This window comes from Parasteatoda tepidariorum, chromosome 6, assembly GCF_982258835.1.
Source record: "Parasteatoda tepidariorum strain Cologne lab strain chromosome 6, Ptep-v5.0, whole genome shotgun sequence".
Taxonomy (NCBI): domain Eukaryota; kingdom Metazoa; phylum Arthropoda; class Arachnida; order Araneae; family Theridiidae; genus Parasteatoda; species Parasteatoda tepidariorum.
Genome location: NC_141760.1, coordinates 62,154,246 through 62,174,424, shown reverse-complemented (window position 1 = coordinate 62,174,424; position 20,179 = coordinate 62,154,246). Strand labels below are relative to the sequence as shown.

The following is a 20,179-nucleotide window of genomic DNA, read 5'->3' as shown; positions in this document are numbered from 1 at the left end:
TGATTAAAATAAATCTAAGCAAATAGGGCATTACTGTATTCTTAGAAAAGACTAACACTGCTGTATTGGTTTTTAAGCAAAACTTAATTATTTTAAAAGTTTCATTATTTTGGCTTTTAAACCAAATGCTATTGATTCAAAGTCCAAAAATACCAATGCATTGACATATAAACAATAAATAAATGGATAATAAACTCTAAACAAATAATGTTATTATTTTTTCTCATTTTTACAGAAAAATTTGAGCTATTCATCTGAGATAGAATCCCATCTCCTTGGGATTTTGTAAAACGGGTGAGGATATTGTTTTGAGCTGTTCCATTCATCTGTTGAAAAACGAAATTTTTTTAGTGAAATCCGTCAAATCTTCTGCATTGGAAGAAAACCGCACAAAAATAGCTTTGTTAAACTTTTGAAACATCTCTTCTTTTTCGTATATTCTAACAAATTTATTCGTCTTACAGAAAACTCCAATTCAATCAAAAAGACCGACATTTTCGTAGGAAAACTACAAAAACAATTGAAATGGCATAGATTTGAAAGTTGAATGTTTGATTTATTGCAATTCATTTCATAAAATAAATCTAAGCAGAAAGGGTATTGTTCCATTCTTAGAAAAATAAATTAATGGCATTGCAATAGTTTTTGAATATAATCTAACACGTAGCATTATAATAAAAAAATATTAGCTATGTTTTGAATTTTGATTTTCCTGTACCATTATTATTGTTTGAGCAGTATGCTTAAATACTTTTAAAATAATCTTTTTAGTCTGTCTCATGCAAGTTTAATTTTTCCTAATGTCAAAGCATTGAATGACATTACACGCACGCTCTCCATACTTAATATTTAAAATTGCATGCATACTTGGTATTTAAATTTACATGGATATTTAGTATTTAAATTTTACTCAGTGCAGAAACTGTTAAATACAAAACTTTGAAACAACTCAAAATATAATTTTGTACATGATGTTTTGTTCATAAACAAAATTCTAAAGTTCGGAATTGGAAAACGGCTTTGAATAAAAGTAATAAATTTAGAAAAAAAGAGAAACTTTATTCATTTTGCTATAAGACATAAGATGGAATAAATTTCTTTCGGTGGTAATAAAATTTGGATCTGTGGTAATTTTAGCATATTTATCCATGTGAGTAATAATTATTACCACATGCTTCGTGTTAAGACTGTTGATGCTAAATTAGCCTATTCTTTATTATACATAATTAAATAAATCGAATCACGTTAAACAATTATGGTTAAAATTTGCAACAATCTTATCCTGAAATATAGGGTTAGTGACCGTGTTACATTAGTTCTATTTTCTTATATATAAAGATGCTATAATTTGGTTGTAATTAAACTGATGAAGTTTTAAACTTGATACTTTAAATCTTTTATCGCATTTCAGTGATAATATGCCTCAGAATATTGATATTATGGCTTAATCTTTACAATCTTTTTTTCCTTAATGTTAATTTTTTTGAATAGAGTCAAGTTTTGAAGAGAGATTTTTTTGAATGTTTAAAGTAAATTTAATGCTATTTGCTTTTAACTTAATACATTTTATTAGATGTGATTTTATTAAAAATTCTACTCCTTTAAACGTCGAAAAATTTATAGAATATCAGGAAATATGCTTCAACTTCTGTACGGTTTTATAATGAACTAAATCATCACCTTTTTGTATTTTATTACACAATAGTATAGAGCATTTTATGCTGAAACGTGGTTCAATTTGACACGTTTCGCAGCGGACAGATCGCAAAGACACGGCTCTCAGTAGAACACCGAAGGCAAGCATCACGGGCATTGGTCAAAAAGTGGATGGGTGACTACTTTGATCAGCCTGCGTAGGGACTGAGGTTGTAACGTATTGTTAAACTGCTACATCGTAAAGTGCTTGACTACACACTCGTCGGGCTACCAAAAGGGGGGGAGCCATTCACTCTGCTGAGGATCAAAATTGTGATAAGTCTTTGGATCCTCCTCAGTGGTTGTAATTAAACTGATGAAGTTTTAAACTTGATACTTTAAATCTTTTATCGCATTTCAGTGATAATATGCCTCAGAATATTGATATTATGGCTTAATCTTTACAATCTTTTTTTCCTTAATGTTAATTTTTTTGAATAGAGTCAAGTTTTGAAGAGAGATTTTTTTGAATGTTTAAAGTAAATTTAATGCTATTTGCTTTTAACTTAATACATTTTATTAGATGTGATTTTATTAAAAATTCTACACCTTTAAACGTCGAAAAATTTATAGAATATCAGGAAATATGCTTCAACTTCTGTACGGTTTTATAATGAACTAAATCATCACCTTTTTGTATTTTATTACACAATAGTATAGAGCATTTTATGCTGAAACGTGGTTCAATTTGACACGTTTCGCAGCGGACAGATCGCAAAGACACGGCTCTCAGTAGAACACCGAAGGCAAGCATCACGGGCATTGGTCAAAAAGTGGATGGGTGACTACTTTGATCAGCCTGCGTAGGGACTGAGGTTGCAACGTATTGTTAAACTGCTACATCGTAAAGTGCTTGACTACACACTCGTCGGGCTACCAAAAGGGGGGGAGCCATTCACTCTGCTGAGGATCAAAATTGTGATAAGTCTTTGGATCCTCCTCAGTGGTTGTAATTAAACTGATGAAGTTTTAAACTTGATACTTTAAATCTTTTATCGCATTTCAGTGATAATATGCCTCAGAATATTGATATTATGGCTTAATCTTTACAATCTTTTTTTCCTTAATGTTAATTTTTTTGAATAGAGTCAAGTTTTGAAGAGAGATTTTTTTGAATGTTTAAAGTAAATTTAATGCTATTTGCTTTTAACTTAATACATTTTATTAGATGTGATTTTATTAAAAATTCTACTCCTTTAAACGTCGAAAAATTTATAGAATATCAGGAAATATGCTTCAACTTCTGTACGGTTTTATAATGAACTAAATCATCACCTTTTTGTATTTTATTACACAATAGTATAGAGCATTTTATGCTGAAACGTGGTTCAATTTGACACGTTTCGCAGCGGACAGATCGCAAAGACACGGCTCTCAGTAGAACACCGAAGGCAAGCATCACGGGCATTGGTCAAAAAGTGGATGGGTGACTACTTTGATCAGCCTGCGTAGGGACTGAGGTTGTAACGTATTGTTAAACTGCTACATCGTAAAGTGCTTGACTACACACTCGTCGGGCTACCAAAAGGGGGGGAGCCATTCACTCTGCTGAGGATCAAAATTGTGATAAGTCTTTGGATCCTCCTCAGTGGTTGTAATTAAACTGATGAAGTTTTAAACTTGATACTTTAAATCTTTTATCGCATTTCAGTGATAATATGCCTCAGAATATTGATATTATGGCTTAATCTTTACAATCTTTTTTTCCTTAATGTTAATTTTTTTGAATAGAGTCAAGTTTTGAAGAGAGATTTTTTTGAATGTTTAAAGTAAATTTAATGCTATTTGCTTTTAACTTAATACATTTTATTAGATGTGATTTTATTAAAAATTCTACTCCTTTAAACGTCGAAAAATTTATAGAATATCAGGAAATATGCTTCAACTTCTGTACGGTTTTATAATGAACTAAATCATCACCTTTTTGTATTTTATTACACAATAGTATAGAGCATTTTATGCTGAAACGTGGTTCAATTTGACACGTTTCGCAGCGGACAGATCGCAAAGACACGGCTCTCAGTAGAACACCGAAGGCAAGCATCACGGGCATTGGTCAAAAAGTGGATGGGTGACTACTTTGATCAGCCTGCGTAGGGACTGAGGTTGTAACGTATTGTTAAACTGCTACATCGTAAAGTGCTTGACTACACACTCGTCGGGCTACCAAAAGGGGGGGAGCCATTCACTCTGCTGAGGATCAAAATTGTGATAAGTCTTTGGATCCTCCTCAGTGGTTGTAATTAAACTGATGAAGTTTTAAACTTGATACTTTAAATCTTTTATCGCATTTCAGTGATAATATGCCTCAGAATATTGATATTATGGCTTAATCTTTACAATCTTTTTTTCCTTAATGTTAATTTTTTTGAATAGAGTCAAGTTTTGAAGAGAGATTTTTTTGAATGTTTAAAGTAAATTTAATGCTATTTGCTTTTAACTTAATACATTTTATTAGATGTGATTTTATTAAAAATTCTACTCCTTTAAACGTCGAAAAATTTATAGAATATCAGGAAATATGCTTCAACTTCTGTACGGTTTTATAATGAACTAAATCATCACCTTTTTGTATTTTATTACACAATAGTATAGAGCATTTTATGCTGAAACGTGGTTCAATTTGACACGTTTCGCAGCGGACAGATCGCAAAGACACGGCTCTCAGTAGAACACCGAAGGCAAGCATCACGGGCATTGGTCAAAAAGTGGATGGGTGACTACTTTGATCAGCCTGCGTAGGGACTGAGGTTGCAACGTATTGTTAAACTGCTACATCGTAAAGTGCTTGACTACACACTCGTCGGGCTACCAAAAGGGGGGGAGCCATTCACTCTGCTGAGGATCAAAATTGTGATAAGTCTTTGGATCCTCCTCAGTGATTGTTTCCCAGACCATCGACAACTTCCCATTGTGTAGCTCTAGTGAGACTTTAAATAAAGTACCTACCTCAATTTGATAATTGGATCTGAAGTAGAAGAAAACCGCAGAACTCCCATATTTATGCCCAATCAAGAGGTATAGCGTGTTAACATTACATTTATTAGGATTTGCTTATTATTACGCTAAATCGATTTTGGGGTCATATTTAATTGAATAACCTCAAGCAACGTCCAGCGTGGGTATAGAACCTGATTGGTTGTGGAATCATAGCATAAAGAAATGCCAAGTTTTAACCACGTGTCATGTCGCTGGCATGCATCCAATTGAGCGAGTCAAGTTTATACGATTTAAATATTCGGGACAATGCTCTTTACATTTTCCTTGATACCGATTTTCCATTAATAATAAATAGTTGAAACATATGCCGTAAAATGCTTGACTTTCTAGCAGGCTTGGTTTTCAAGAGCTTGACTAATTTTAAAATGACTATATGACTGCGGTAGAGTAAATTTTTATTTTACTTTCAATAAAAACTAAAAAATGCAATCTTCTATAAAATACTTAAAACTTCGCATTTATTATAAATAGTTTAAAGAAACAGACTCAACTTATTTTATAAGGTTTAATAAATAAACATTAAAATAATTTGTTTCGTAGGAATCTTAATATTTTAATTCTATATGAGTTAATAAATACTTTTAACAATAGCAAAAAAATTAATGACAGACGGTACGGATATCAATAGTTTGAGTTAAGTTCTCGTTAATATTATTTAAATGAAACTCTCTCAGTTAAAAGGTTTGAAATTCATCGTATGCAAGCAAAAAGAATTAATTGATATTCTGGATAACAATAAATTTTATTTATTTATTAATGCATTTAAGATGGAAGCTTTTCAAAATTTCGTTACAAAAGAAATAAAACTAATGATTCTATATTCAACATAAAATGCAAAGAAAAAATATTTATTTTATCAGTAAAAATACCTTGTAAAAACAAAAATATTAGGTAGAGAAGTTAGAATAAATATTAAAAGATATGAAAGTTAGCATTGTATAAAAAAAAATCTGGAGGTAAAATATGCATGCATAGTTATATAAAGAAAAAATAATTAACTTCAATTTCTAAGAAAATAAGAGCAGAAATAATTTGTTAAGATTTAGAAGTTTAGTTAAGCGTTAAAAATTATAAAACTTTCGGTCATGTATACAGAAAATTATATCTAGAAAATTATGTTTAATAGTAAGTTATGTCGAAAAAAAAACTTACTTTAAATTGATAAAAATGCATTGAAAACAGAGTCACTATGTAAAAGGGTTTCAAAAATTAAAATGCGCATATATATATATATATATATATATATATATATATATATATATATAAAATTATTTGTGTATTGACCCTTGATCGAAAAAAAAAATCTTTCGACAAAAGAAAACAAAATTAATAGATATTGAATGAACAGATATTCTGTCACACTTGTCCTATATATTCTAGTTTCCTGAATAAAGACATTTATCTTCGCTTACTGCATACATTTTTCTTTCAAAATGGGGAATATCCGCAAAAGACTGATGATACGGATATGTATTGGAATGTTCTTAAAAAAAACAAGTTCTTGCGCTCCATTTTAAAACCGAATGTCTTTCTTGCGTGGGTGGACGTGGTCAAATTTGTCACAGAATACATGTGACGGACAAAATAGACGTTTTTGTGGGGAAAAAAATGACCAGCTCAGTCAAAAGCCGATATTCTGAGGTTTAATGCAGCTATTAATGTTAGCTTCTTGGCATATTGCCACCCTATACATATTACATTACAATTTTCTTATTTTTTTTTACTCAAATATATCAGGAAAAGATGAACACATAAAAAACTTTTGTTAGATAAAGAAACTTGGTAAATCGCTTTTATCATGTTTTCTTGTGTAACATAATTTTCAACGGCAATAGACATTTAGAATTTCTTTAATTAATTTGTCTGTAGATTTATGTTGCTTTGCATATTTTTTTTTGCTTTCTCCATATCAATAATTACATCTTCTGAATAAATGTGCTTGAGAAAAAATGCATCGCAATCATCAAACTCAACATTCAACAGTGTTAGACATTTAGAATTTCTTTAATTTATTTATGTGTTGATAGAATTAGAATTTTTTTGTTAGAATTTTCTCATTGGTTTAGAAGAACTCATTGTTTTATATTAAACTATAGCTAATCTGCTTTATCTAATATTTTAAACATAACATCTGCAATGTTTGCTAGCTTATAGCTCCAAATTATTCCAAAAAAAAGAGTTTATTGCATAGTTCTTAATATTTAATTATTTTATATTCAATATGTCAGATAAACTCAATTATCAAAATAAATGAAGTAACAGGCGGATTATGTCACTAAATTAGTATTTCCAAAATTACCTGAGCAATATGTTTATTTTTTTTTGTCATTGGTTATGATTTTAAAATGTGTTTTTTATAAAACTAAATAATTTAAAATTAATGGTAATTGAAGCACAAAATAAGGTTATCGACTGAAAAGTAAAACTAATAAAGAAATAGTATTAATTCATTGAAAAAATCTCCATACTATTATTCACGTAAATGATGCTTAATTAATGTAGGTAGAAGGAGCTACAGGTACTAAATTTTCAAACATAGGTGGAAAGTATTATTTCAGAATAGTTAGTACCTGTTTTACACTAACATAACACTTTTCAGCTTTAATTTGTATATAAGATTTTACGACCTCTTGAAATAGATAAGAAACGGAGAAAATTGCTAAATTGTGGTAAATTCTGACAATCATAATTTGGCTTAAATCAACAGTGTTATGCCAAATGATATCGAATGCAGTTATATTTTTTCGAAGGAGAAAACAACGTCTCTATCAATGTCTACATTAATAATGATACATTTTTAATGTCAAAATTCGTTTTGGTTGAAATATGTTTAATCCCGCTGATTAGTATCACAATAAGGAAATTAAATACATCATTGTCTTGAAATGCATGGATTAATTATTCACTTATTTAAATTAAATATGGTCCAAAATTAAATTAAATTATGGTGTGGAATTCTTCATGAAAGGTATAGGTTTGTATATAAGTATATACATTTGCATGCAAGTATATAATTTCTGATGTCTTGGAGAAAAGATATTTCATAATAATTTTTTTAAGTAAAATATTTATTTATTATAGTTTTAAAGAATTTCATGTATTTCTTTCTTACGGAAAAATAATGGTTAACAATGTAATTAATCAATATTCCGGCATTGTTTTGAATTTCATGTCTTATGAAAGAGTTAATCTAATTTCTAGATGATTTTATTGGCATTCTTTTGTTTTCTAAGCTTACTATGTTGTTTACTATGTTGTTTTCTAAGCTTACATATGCTCTGTTGTTTCTCTAATTCTAAATTGGGAAGATATCAAAAAGCTAAAATGTATATTGTGTTTCAGTTGAGATGATTTAATGCAAACAATAAAACTATTTTAAACAGATTAGATAATACAAAGCAAATGAATTTTATTTGTTTTAGAAACTCATTTAAGAAACAAGATAGAAGGAAACTAAACAAATTAATAAAAAGCTATTCCATGTTGTTGTTGTTTTTTTTTTTTTTTTGGAAACTTTGCAAAAAACTGAAGTTTTACGCACTATTTAGCGGTCTATTGTTTTCATAATTCTGTGGACACGGAAAAATATTCCAGATCAAATTACGGTAAAAAGTACCGTTTTTAAGGGTTTGGGTCTTTTACTATAAAATAAATTTTTATTTGAATATGTTACAGAACAAAATCTGGTATATCGTAATTCTTACAGCAATAGTTATCATGAAAGCATTGAATCAATCTTAACTAAATAAATATTACAATACAAATTACGGTATGATATTTTGCAACAGAAATGGATATACTGTAAAATTAATTTTTTAGATGATGCAAACAATTTGGAGTTAACTAGATTTATACCGTAATTTGATCTCTAATTTTTTTACAATGCATTGATGCCTAAATTTAGTAGGTGTTGGAGACTTTGACATGGTTTCTCTAATTGAAATGAACATTTTTGAATGTCAAGTAATACATATATATAAATATTAAATATACATAAATATAAAATTATTAATCAGCATCAATGGCATAAAACTATAAAACAACAACATCAACTGCTTGAAACGTGAAATTATAAAATATCATTTAGAAAAAAACTTTTTTTTTCTTAAAGAAATTAGTAGAAAAAGAATCATCGTTAAATTTACTTTCGAAAAGCGAAAACAATCTACTCCGTAATTTTTTATACTTGTGTTAAACATTTCAACTGAAATTCGTTAAAGTTTATAAATAAATTATAAAAATATAAGCTTTGCATAATTAAATATCACTGCCCGTAATTGTTACCATGCATTTACACACATATATTAAACTACCCAGTTAAAATGAATGTAATCTTATTTATTATTCCAGACTTATTAGAAAGGAAATAAGCAGCTATTTCAAATATCTTATCTAGGGTTGATGAGGCAGTAAGTATTTTTTTATTATGTCACGTCTGTTACTAAAATAGGTGCTTAAAAATAAGTATTTATTTAATTATTCAACTAGATTATTCATATTATGTTTTTAAGAAGGAAGGAAGGTACCGAAGTTGTCACTCAAAAATCAAGCTGAACTATTTTTTGCAAATTGATTTTTCTTATTTTTTGAATATGAAATAATCTATTATGATAAAATGGAGATGCTGCTTTTGTTTCTCTCTCATAACACCAGAACTATTTGCTCTTATATTGTTCTGGAGATACGTCCGAAAAATGGATTTTTTTCATAAGATGAACATTGTTCCGATACCTACAGCTGTTGCTTTTGATTTATATAACTGCAACTCGAGAAGAAATGAAGTGATTACATCTAACCAGGTGATTTAAATCAGATTTAATTGGATTCCTATAATTGACGTCACACGCGTGTGTCGAATCTGATTCGATTTTCAATCTTAAATACCACGATTTACCTACAAAGAGGTCGTTTGCAGGTATCAATGAAACTATAGATGACACTTTCCCCGCAAATACTTCAAGAGATAGCATCATTTGTCTCTCACTAATTAAAAAAGGAATTCGTTGCATTCTCTTTAAAGTATTTCAGAGTCTAAACACCAAATGATAACTTTGATCATTTGGTGCTTAAACACTGAGGAAAGTACTTGTTTATGAAACTTGAATTATATTATGTCCATTTACGTGCTTTTGTTCGTGCTTTATTCACGTTATATTTGGATTTAGTCTACATTGCTCAAAGTATACCCTATCCCGTGGACAATTTAACTGTACTTTACGTATAAAATGGATTAAAGTTCATTTTTCCAATTCAAAAAAAATATCTGTCTTGAGATTATACGAACACAAAAGTTACCTGCTTTAACATGAACTTCTCGGCTTATGATACTTCCAATTGTATTAGTGGCTGCGCATCTGTATACAGCATCATGTACACCTTGTCTGAAATCTTCAGCAGCGAATGGGGGAAAGACGAGTGAGCCATCTGGTCGTGTATGCCTAATGCCTTTAACATCTCGAAGGATGTTGCTGTCCTGTTGTATCCAATTTATCACAGGCGGGGGATGACCTTGAGCTGAGCAAGTTACTATAGTCCCAGTGTCATTTGTGAATTCAATTTTATTTGGTGGCTCACTAAAAAATGAAGGACCTCGTTGGTTCTCGTGGCCTGAAGAAGAGCCTGGAAAATACATTACAAATTTATGTTAAAAGTTTCTGAAGCAAATAATGATTAAAATATAACTTCAATTAATTAGTATAACGAGCAAGAGGAAACAGTTCAGTAAAATTTGTAAATCATAAAAACATTTGAATTTTTTTTATTAATGGGACAGGTCCAATTTCTATTTTATGTGAATAAGCATTGTATTTTATAAAATCACAATGCAGGGAGCAATGCTAGTTTATAGTAAAAAATTTTTAATTGCGGACTTCCCCAAATTTCTTCGATTCTTTCTATTAAGATTAAAAAATATCATTATTTGCTTATGATAGTTAGGAAATGATAGTTAAGGTTTGAGAAAAATCATATGAAGAACTTTGAAAAATTTCTAAGCAATACTTTAAAAGTTAATCATAGAATTCTTTTTACTGATACTGCTTATAGTATTAAGACAGGTGAATAATTCAATTGATTTCTACTTGAATATTGATTTCTACTTGAAAAAAATTGGACTAGAATTTGAAATTAAAATAAATGGCACATTTAAGTGAACTGACCATTTGGCCAATATTTAAATCTTTGAGATCAAATTTAAATCTATGCACAAGAGAATAGACGATTAAGTAAAGCCTGACTATAAATAATTCATAATAATTAGTAAATATATTGTTTTAGGTGAATGACAGCCTCAATATGCTTTTATAAAATAAATATTATGTAAAGAAATATTACAGAATTTTTATTAAGTATTGCTTGAAGTTTTTTTTTTGGTGGGGGGGGGGAAGAGGATCAAGTAGTCAGAAATTTTCCTACCCGAATGAAATTTTCCTACCTGATAATAAACACGACATTTTTCAGAGAATAAGCATTTTATCTGAGATTATATCAACACTTTTACTGAGATTTCTTTTTTAATGTTAAGTAAGTCATGCAAATACTGGAAAACAAGTTTTCGCCTGTGATAGAATAATACAATGTACTTATTTTGTAAATTTTAATGATAAAAGGAATCTTATACTTCGGTATTTGAGATGCTAAATAAATTCTCTAATAACAAGAAGATAGCGCAGATTTTTATTCTGATTTTTTTTTTATTTCTAGTCAATTTCCGGATGAGGCCTTGTCTGTCATACATTGCCCAGGTGCTTTCATTATATATATTTTTCTACCGATTTTTTTTTCAAGATACTTCTGAAATTCCTAAAAATGACTCTCAAATAATAGCTTCTTCCAGAGAAGGTTAGTTATTTTAAAGTTATTCCTTGATGAACAAAATGATCAATGTGGGTAGTCATTAAGAAAATGTTTTTCTGTAAATGGATTCATCTTTTCAATTTTTGTCAAAACGTCGCAGAGAGCTATTTTCACATCATCCATGTGCATGGGAAAGTCTATTTTAGCGTCTCAACTATTTAATCTTTCAAAAAAATTTTCTCAGAAGTGCTCAGAAGTTCTTGTATTCATCTCGCACGCCTACTGCTATCTTCATTACTAGTAACCCGTCATAATTTCGTAGTAAAGCGTTGCTTTTGGAATATTAAACTAAATATATGACTTTTTCTGATCTCACAGCTTGCGCAGTATTTTATTTTATAACTGTCATTGGACAGCCGACCCAATTCTTGGGTTTACGACTACTAATGTTCAACTCCGTAGCCTTGTAATTTTGAACCCAATCCAGAAGACAAGGGAACTCCTGGATCAAATATTGGGAGAAATTTGCTTTTGTGGAGGACTTTTTGATGAAGCTAACCCACATTTGCGTTACATTTAGAATAAGACCACAAGAGCCTCCCTCGGATAGCCTGACGGCAAGGGGACTCTAACCCATGATCCGTTTACCACTGAGGATATTTCACGTCAGCACTGTGGTTGTTGCAAGTCAGATGCGGAATTCGTATCGACCAGCCATCGGCGGGATCGAACCCCGGTTCACCTCATTGGAAGGCGAACACTCTATCCCCTGAGCCATCGCGGCTCATCTTGTGCAGTATTATCGAGATCTGTTGTTGAAAGCCTCTCATCTATTTGCTTGCTGTTTCCAATAACACTTGAACAAGCCAAGCTCGCCAGCCTTTGGACGTTTTCCAAATAAATCAGGAAGGTGCGCCTCTTGTTTGAAAAGAGCACTGCAAGGATGAAGGTACGTACTCTGAGCTTTTCTGGTCATAAGTAAAATGACTTTCAAAAGGCATCTTGCATTTATTCAGATAAAAAAAGTAAGAAAATAACTTATTTATTAGAAACTCTACTAATAGCTTAATGAAGAAACAAACTCTCTATATTATTTGTTTTAAAGCAAATGTAAATCCTGGTAATTGCACTCTGAATCGATTTCCATTTCCATTTCAGTAATTGGTCAAGATTACCACATAAGTTATTGTGTTCTAGTAGACTGCAACCTCAATGTCATTTTTTCTACTTCTTAATTTAATCTTTGCACCGTTTTTGCAATTAACATAAATTCTAAACCATCATTGTAAACCATATTTGCAATTAACACATTTTCTTTGTTATCTTTTCTTTGAAAATACAGTGAAATGAAAAAACAGCATTATTATAAGTATTATTAATTTTTAATTTATTTTAATATATCTGAAACAATTAAACAGATTTTATTAATTTCTCTAACCTAGAAATAATTCGGCTAACTACCATATTCAAAAGTCATTTATAAATATAAGTCCTGTTATAATTAATTTCCTTTCATGAATATGGCTATATAATTGTTTAAATGTGATGATATTATTTTGACAATTCATTAAGTCTGTACATTTCAGTCTGTGGTTATAAGGTGTTTTTGTATATTTATCAAGCCTTTGATGCATAATATGGGTAAAGGTATGGAAAAGTCTAATATTTTCAGCAATATACAAAAACATAAGAGAATGATCATGTACTCATTGTGTTGATTTTTCACAACTTGGTTAATCATTTAATAAATATTCATTATATTCTGAACTCCTTTATAAGAAATCCATTATACAAAAATTTGAGATAACACTAATTTAACTACCATTATTGATTACAACACAGTAAGAAAATTAATCTTGAAAACGGTCAATCAGACTTAATACTGGAGACTGTATTCAGTTCAGTTTATATTTTTCAAGGCGCTTCTTTGGCGAGGTAATTTAATATAGAATCAAGCGGTTTAATATTGTAAGGTAGTACCAGCTACTGTTCCAAATAGATAACGAGAAAAACTTTCAATATCTGATATTTTTTAAATATTCGTTAATTGTTAATTCACTGTAATGTATTCAGCCACTGGTTGGTTTACCATGTACCTCATTCAGGTAATGATGCCCCATTGAGGTGGTAAAATTGGAAAGAAAGGTAAAATTGGAAAAAAAGCACAATTGGAAACATTATTTATTTTCGCAAATCAGTTATAAATGTTAGGGGACTTTTCCTATGCACTTGGGTTTCTGCAGATGTATTTTATCACTATTCATTTCAAAATTTATAATTCAATTTTTGGGTGGTATTAAAAATTCTACTTTAAACGTGGATTACAATAATAAAAAAGAAATGCATTTTAATAAAAATAATGTTTCAATATTAGAAAATAATATTTCTGTTTATTTTCTTGTTATAATATTAAAGCAATGAATTTTCAAAATTTCTATTTATCCATTATGTTTAACTCAAATCATCTATTCTTTGTACAAAAGCAGAAAGTTTTTGGCTTACCGATATTCTTTTTCTATGATACTTAAAAATTTCATGTTAATTTTTAATTATCTTATATTTCGATTTCATACTTGTGCATTGCAAGTTTACTTTGTTAAATCAAGTCATACAATTGACAGATGGAGTTAATTTTTCGGAAATATTAACTCTTACAAGCAAACTTTGTCATTTGAGTCGATATCAAAAGTAACAGAGAGAAAGAAAGATGGAGAGAAAGAGTAGATATTGTCTGATAAAATCTCAAAAATTACCCTGAAATTTTTAAAAAATTTAAAAAATTTGAAACGTTATAATGTTATAAGTATCATCAACAGGTAAAAATTTTTCTCATTTATTTCTTTGTATTGAATGATACAATCTGCATACCCTATGATATTTCATTTTGAAGTATAGTTGATTATTTTTAAAATCTGGTAAATCAATAATTTAAATATGATTAACAGATTAAAAAATTATTAATACATAAAGTTTCAGTAGTTATATATGTTCTAATGTTTTTTGTCTATTCTTTTTTTAAAAAAAAAGTTGTGGCAATTACCACGTTTATATCAACTTGCCTTCGTGTATGTCTGTTCGGGTGGAATTTTGTAATCGTTTTTAAACTAACTTCCCGACTAGCTACAGACTTCAAATTTGGCACATAGTTCAGAATTGAATGACAATGCATGAAAATGAGGAGAAAAAAGACATACAAAATAAATTAAATTAAAATTAAGAAAAATTAATATTTTCGCGATTGTCTTTTGTTGTTGGTTCGATTATTTCAAATCAGTGTCACATGTCAGTTGAAAGGTTTTGTGTACAGTGACTGAAAAAATTGAGATTTTGGAAGAGAGTACAAAAAAAAATCAAAATGAAAATAATATTTTAAAAACCACGTTTTCGTAGAGGAGAATAATAATTAAAAAACAAAAATTTGAAAAATGAAAAAAGTGGGGTACATGAAATACATAACAGCGCATATACACATTTTCTTCCTCATACACATGTACAGCCACATACGCATACACATTCAGATACAATTACAGATATCCATACACATATTCTCATGAGCACACATACTGTTATTGTTTTGTATTTCATACACCCCACGCTTTTCGTTTTTCAAATTTTTGTTTTTTAATTATTTTTCTCCTGTAGTGGTTTTTAAAAATACTACTTTTATTTTTATTTCGAAAAAATTCCTTACGTTAAAACTATAAAAATATCGAGAAAAGTACCAGTGAATCTTCTCAAAGCAAAATGTAATTTCATAATGTGAAACAACTTTTCCATAAATGTTCGACAGTTTGTTTAATTTTCATTGTAAATCAATGCTTACTTATGTTTTTAAAAATAATCCTTACACTGTGCCATTTACGCAAACACATTAATATGATGATACGTTCATTAAGTGAAAAGATTATCATATCATATTAAAATAGAGTCATAATTAATTAATTCAAAACTGGAAATGCTCTATGTCATAAGCTTTAAGAAGAATACCAACACAATAGAAGAATAATAATAAAAAAAAATTCTATAGTATACATTTCTGTATACATATACAATGCTCAGCACAATGTATGGATATATATATTTCTTCACTGCAAGTAATAATGAACACATTTTTATTGAAGGTCAAAGTGTTCCCATTAAAATACATTTAAAAACAGGTAAACTGTTACAATCAAATATTAAAATATTATCATTTTTACTTACTAATAATGGTTGAATATATATTAAATTCCAAAACAATGGTTATAAAATCCTCAGGCTCATTTTCATAAAATTAAAGAAAATTTAAAGTAATGAAAACGGAATTTAAAATATTCGGTGATGAAAATGAGCACAGTATTAACTTAATTCCATCTGGTGAGGATTTCGAAACTAGTAGGATTAAGTATCTTCCTCCTAATTCATAGGACCATCTAACAAGCATAACTTTATTCATGTAGAGGGACTTAAAGCCTAAACATTACATTCAAAACTAGAAAAACGAAATAAACTAAATCACCCTTCCGAGTTCGACTTGTTGTTACTATTTTGCATCCAAAGAAAAGATTACAAAATGTTTTCACAGAAGGATACATTCAAATACAAAGCGAGAAAAGAGTAAACGGATAGCAGCTTATTTTAATTAATATTTATGAACTCCTCTTTCAAAGTAAAAGAATCTTGGATTTCAAGTCATGGTATTGTCTTCAAAACGATGGAAATGTCGAGATTCAAAAAGACATTTTAAAGAATGGAACTTTGGAGCAGAAATGTAATGAAGAAATATTACTGCTCGTTTTGACATTTGTTTCTTTTGTGTTTTGAAAGATTTTCAACCAGAGAAATAATGAGTTTTCTATAGAAAAGGGAAGAATCGAGAAACCGAAATCGCTGTATCCAATGACTGTATTTGCTCAAAATATTTGTTACGGGTTTCCTTTGAAATCAAATAAAAGAGCTTTCCAAAATGGTATTGCTGAAAAATTTCTTTATTTTGAAAGGGGAGAAATCTTTTGCATACGTAATGCATTTATTTTACAAACAATAGTAAATCGTAAAATTTTATTGACTTGAAATCGAAAACTTATTTCATATTCTATCTTTTTACTTTGACTTGAAAATAGGTCATCAATTAATTTTACGAATTATTTAAAGATTGGTTTTAGATTTAAACTAGTATTAGTATTAGTATTATTCATACAAGGCAACAAAAAAATATGTTTTCTTAATTGAAAAAAAAAAGCTGTCAATTGGTGTGTCAGGATATATCTTATATTTCACAAAAACATACTGTTACTTAAAAACGGAAGACTGTTTTTTAAGCAGATAAGTACTGTTAATTTTAAAAAAATGTTTAACAAAAAATTTATAACAAAATAGGAGCTCACTGAAACAACTATGCCAGCAGCGTACTCTGTGCGTGCCTGACGCAATTTGTGGATAACGATTAAGAACAGAAAAAAAAATTACATTCATCTTCAAGCAGTTTTCCCTTTTTTTGAAAATAAATTTTTTTTCAATAGAATTTACAGTTATTTTTTACTGTGTAAAAGCACCAAATTTCCAAAATAATGTATGAATTAATAAGCACGAATATTTGAAAAGATCTCATTTAATTAAAATTAATATATATATATATATATATATATATATATATATATATATATATATATATATATATATATATATATATATATATATATATATATATATATATATATATATATATATATATATATATATATATATATATATATATATATATATATATATATATATATATATATATATATATATATATATATATATATATATATATATATATATATATATATATATATATATATATATACACCCTTGTGCAAATTAATTGAAACAAACTTTTTCTTTCGTGTTTTTTAAAGAAGATGTTTTGGGGTTGTTTCGGTTACAATGGGGTTGGACCTTTGCAGCCAATTGACGGTATGATGCGTTCTGAGCAGTACATTACTATTCTGGGAAAAAAAGTTGTTCCAGAGTTGAAGAAACGATACCCTGATGGAACAGGGATTTTTCAACAGGATTTAGCTGCTTGCCATACGTCCAAAATTGTCAAGAAATTCATGTCTGAGAATCAAATTGCGACATTGGACTGGCCAGGGAACTCTCCGGATATCAACCCAATTGAGAATCTCTGGGCCATATGCAAGAATCGCCTATTAAATATGGACTGTATAACTATGGAGAAGCTAATCACGGCGTTAATTCATGTGTGGTACAAGGGCACAAATATTATAAATGACTGTAAAAAATTAATGGAATCCATGTCGAATCGTGTCCAAATGTTAATAAAGTGTCGTTGAGATCATATTATGTACTAAAAATTTTTGAGTTTGCTAAAATTTAAATAAAATAGCATTTTCTCTTAGTTTTCTGAATTTATTGAGTTTGTTTCAATTAATTTACACAAGGGTATATATATATATATATATATATATATATATATATATATATATATATATATATTAATCTATAACTCTCCAGTGAATTTTTCATTGATTAACTATATTCATGAATTTTATGTACTATAATCATGAAAACTAAGTTACTTATTTTGAAGCTAAAGAAATTTATTTTAAAATTAAAGTATAGATTTTAAAAATGATTCTGACTCGTGAATTTTCTTGAAAAAGTGAGAAACTTACTTTTATTCCACACTTTTAGTATAATCAATGAAGAGTTAACTAAGTTACTTTTATTACCAAGTTTAGAATATTAATTTTGAATTAAAAATGTTTTATTACTCTTTATGAACCATATGAGAGCATTTTCTTATGAATTACGGTTTTTATTTTCATACTTTAAATCAGCTCAGAGAGTTTATAAATTAAATCAATACAATATTGTAGAAAAACATCTAATTAAAACAAAAATATGGACGTATTATACTTTGTATTTTAGTGTTTTACTGTGTTCATGAATTTATGAACTATTATTGCAAAAGTTAAACAGTTAATTTTTTATCTAAAAAGGTTTCTTATTTAATATTTAAATTTTTTATTATTTTAACATTTTCTTATGATTTGATTTTTTGCATAATTTCTAATACATTTAGTAATGTATTTAAAACTTTAAATTTCTTTGAATCATTATAGAACTCTTTAATAATATATTTATTCTTCTAATAAGTATTTTTCTCAATAAATTAAATAATTTACAACCAAATAAATATTTAAAAAAATGTCAATAAATAATTAGTAAAAATTTAAATATAATTTTTTTTCTATAAGATAAGAAGATCATTATAAATATAACTAAATTTTGGCCAAAACAATTTCAACACGAGATTTTGTTTGTTAACGAATACAGATTTCTGCAATTTGAAAAAACAGCCAAAAATTTTTATGTTACATGCTATTTTAGAAATATAAACAATAATGTAAGAAATAATTAGAACAGAATGAAAATTTTGCAGTGATAATTGCACAGGAAAACAAATTTATTGATGCATTCATGCAAATGCTTAATATTGCCGAATTCGATGGTGGAGATTCCATATGTGAGCTTAGTTATGCCTTCTAAGGCCACGGTTACGTTAAATAACCCTTTAACGCTATTTTTGTCGAACATACTAAGTAAAAGCGTCATTTCTAACAAGGGGTCGTGTTAATTTCACGACAAACTTCTAAAAAAGTTAGGGCACATCGCAAAAATTAAAATTGAATGGAAACCCATCCCCGGAAATGTAATCGTACGTGGCTAGGGGTGCGTCTCTATGATGATCTCTTCAAAAGTACATGAAAAAACAAAATACAAAAGGCAAACGCCCCTAGAAGTATATGACGACCGCTTTGTGCATGGGTTCCTATATAATCTTAATTCTGCTGATGTGCCCTAACTTCGCTAGACGTTTGTCGCAACATTTACGCGATAACTTCTTTTATATGACGGTTTTATCTTGTACATTTCTACTAAAAATAGAAAAAAATTTCATTGTAAAAAATTTAGCTTGATGAGAGAAACGAATAACAGATTTGAAATCAGTGATTCAAAAGTAGTTAAGATTCATAAAAAAATCTCATGCAAATTAAAACAACACCAAAAAATGTTCCTAAGTTTTATTGAATTACTCTTTTTAAAAGCACAGTCACTAATTTTGAATTAAAAATGTACCTACTTAGTCTTTCACGAATTGAAGAATGCTGTAAATAAAGTGCTAAATCTTACAATAAAAACCAAATGAAACGCTAAACTAAAACCTTTCCGCAATCCCTATTTAGGAAGAATTTTTAAAAGAGAAATAATGAGTGTTGTTTTCCAATTCTTTTTCGTGTAACATTGAATTCTCGATCAATTCTTTCTCGATTCCATTAACGATTTTAAATTAATGTTGGTCTCCTTAGTGTTTAAATATTTTAAACAAGCAGTTGAAATATTCCGATTTTAAATACGAAACGCAAATAAATACAGAGCTCATAGAAATTCTTAAAATTTAAATACGCATGAAAATTCAAATCCATTTCACTGCAAAAATAATCTGGAGCAAATTATGGCAAAATGGACCGGCACTCATGGTGCTGGTACATTTTACCTTAAAATCCTTTTTTATTCTAAAATTTTTACTAATCAGAAAATCTGATATACCGTGATCTTTCCATTAATATTTTCTGCAAAATCACCGAATTTCTGTCATGAAATAAATATTACTATAAAATTTACGGCAAAAAATTTT

General features: G+C 28.7%; 1 protein-coding gene across 2 annotated transcripts in view; it reads right to left on the bottom strand.

The window, feature by feature from the left end:
* LOC107439444 (cell adhesion molecule Dscam1) overlaps nucleotides 1-20,179 on the bottom strand; it is a 201,388-nt gene that overhangs the window by 149,134 nt on the left and 32,075 nt on the right. For both annotated transcript variants that reach the window (XM_087165949.1, XM_043043124.3), the window contains exon 2: nucleotides 9,991-10,314. In XM_087165949.1, the coding sequence (XP_087022075.1) occupies nucleotides 9,991-10,314 (324 nt within the window). The remainder of the gene's footprint in view (nucleotides 1-9,990; nucleotides 10,315-20,179) is intronic.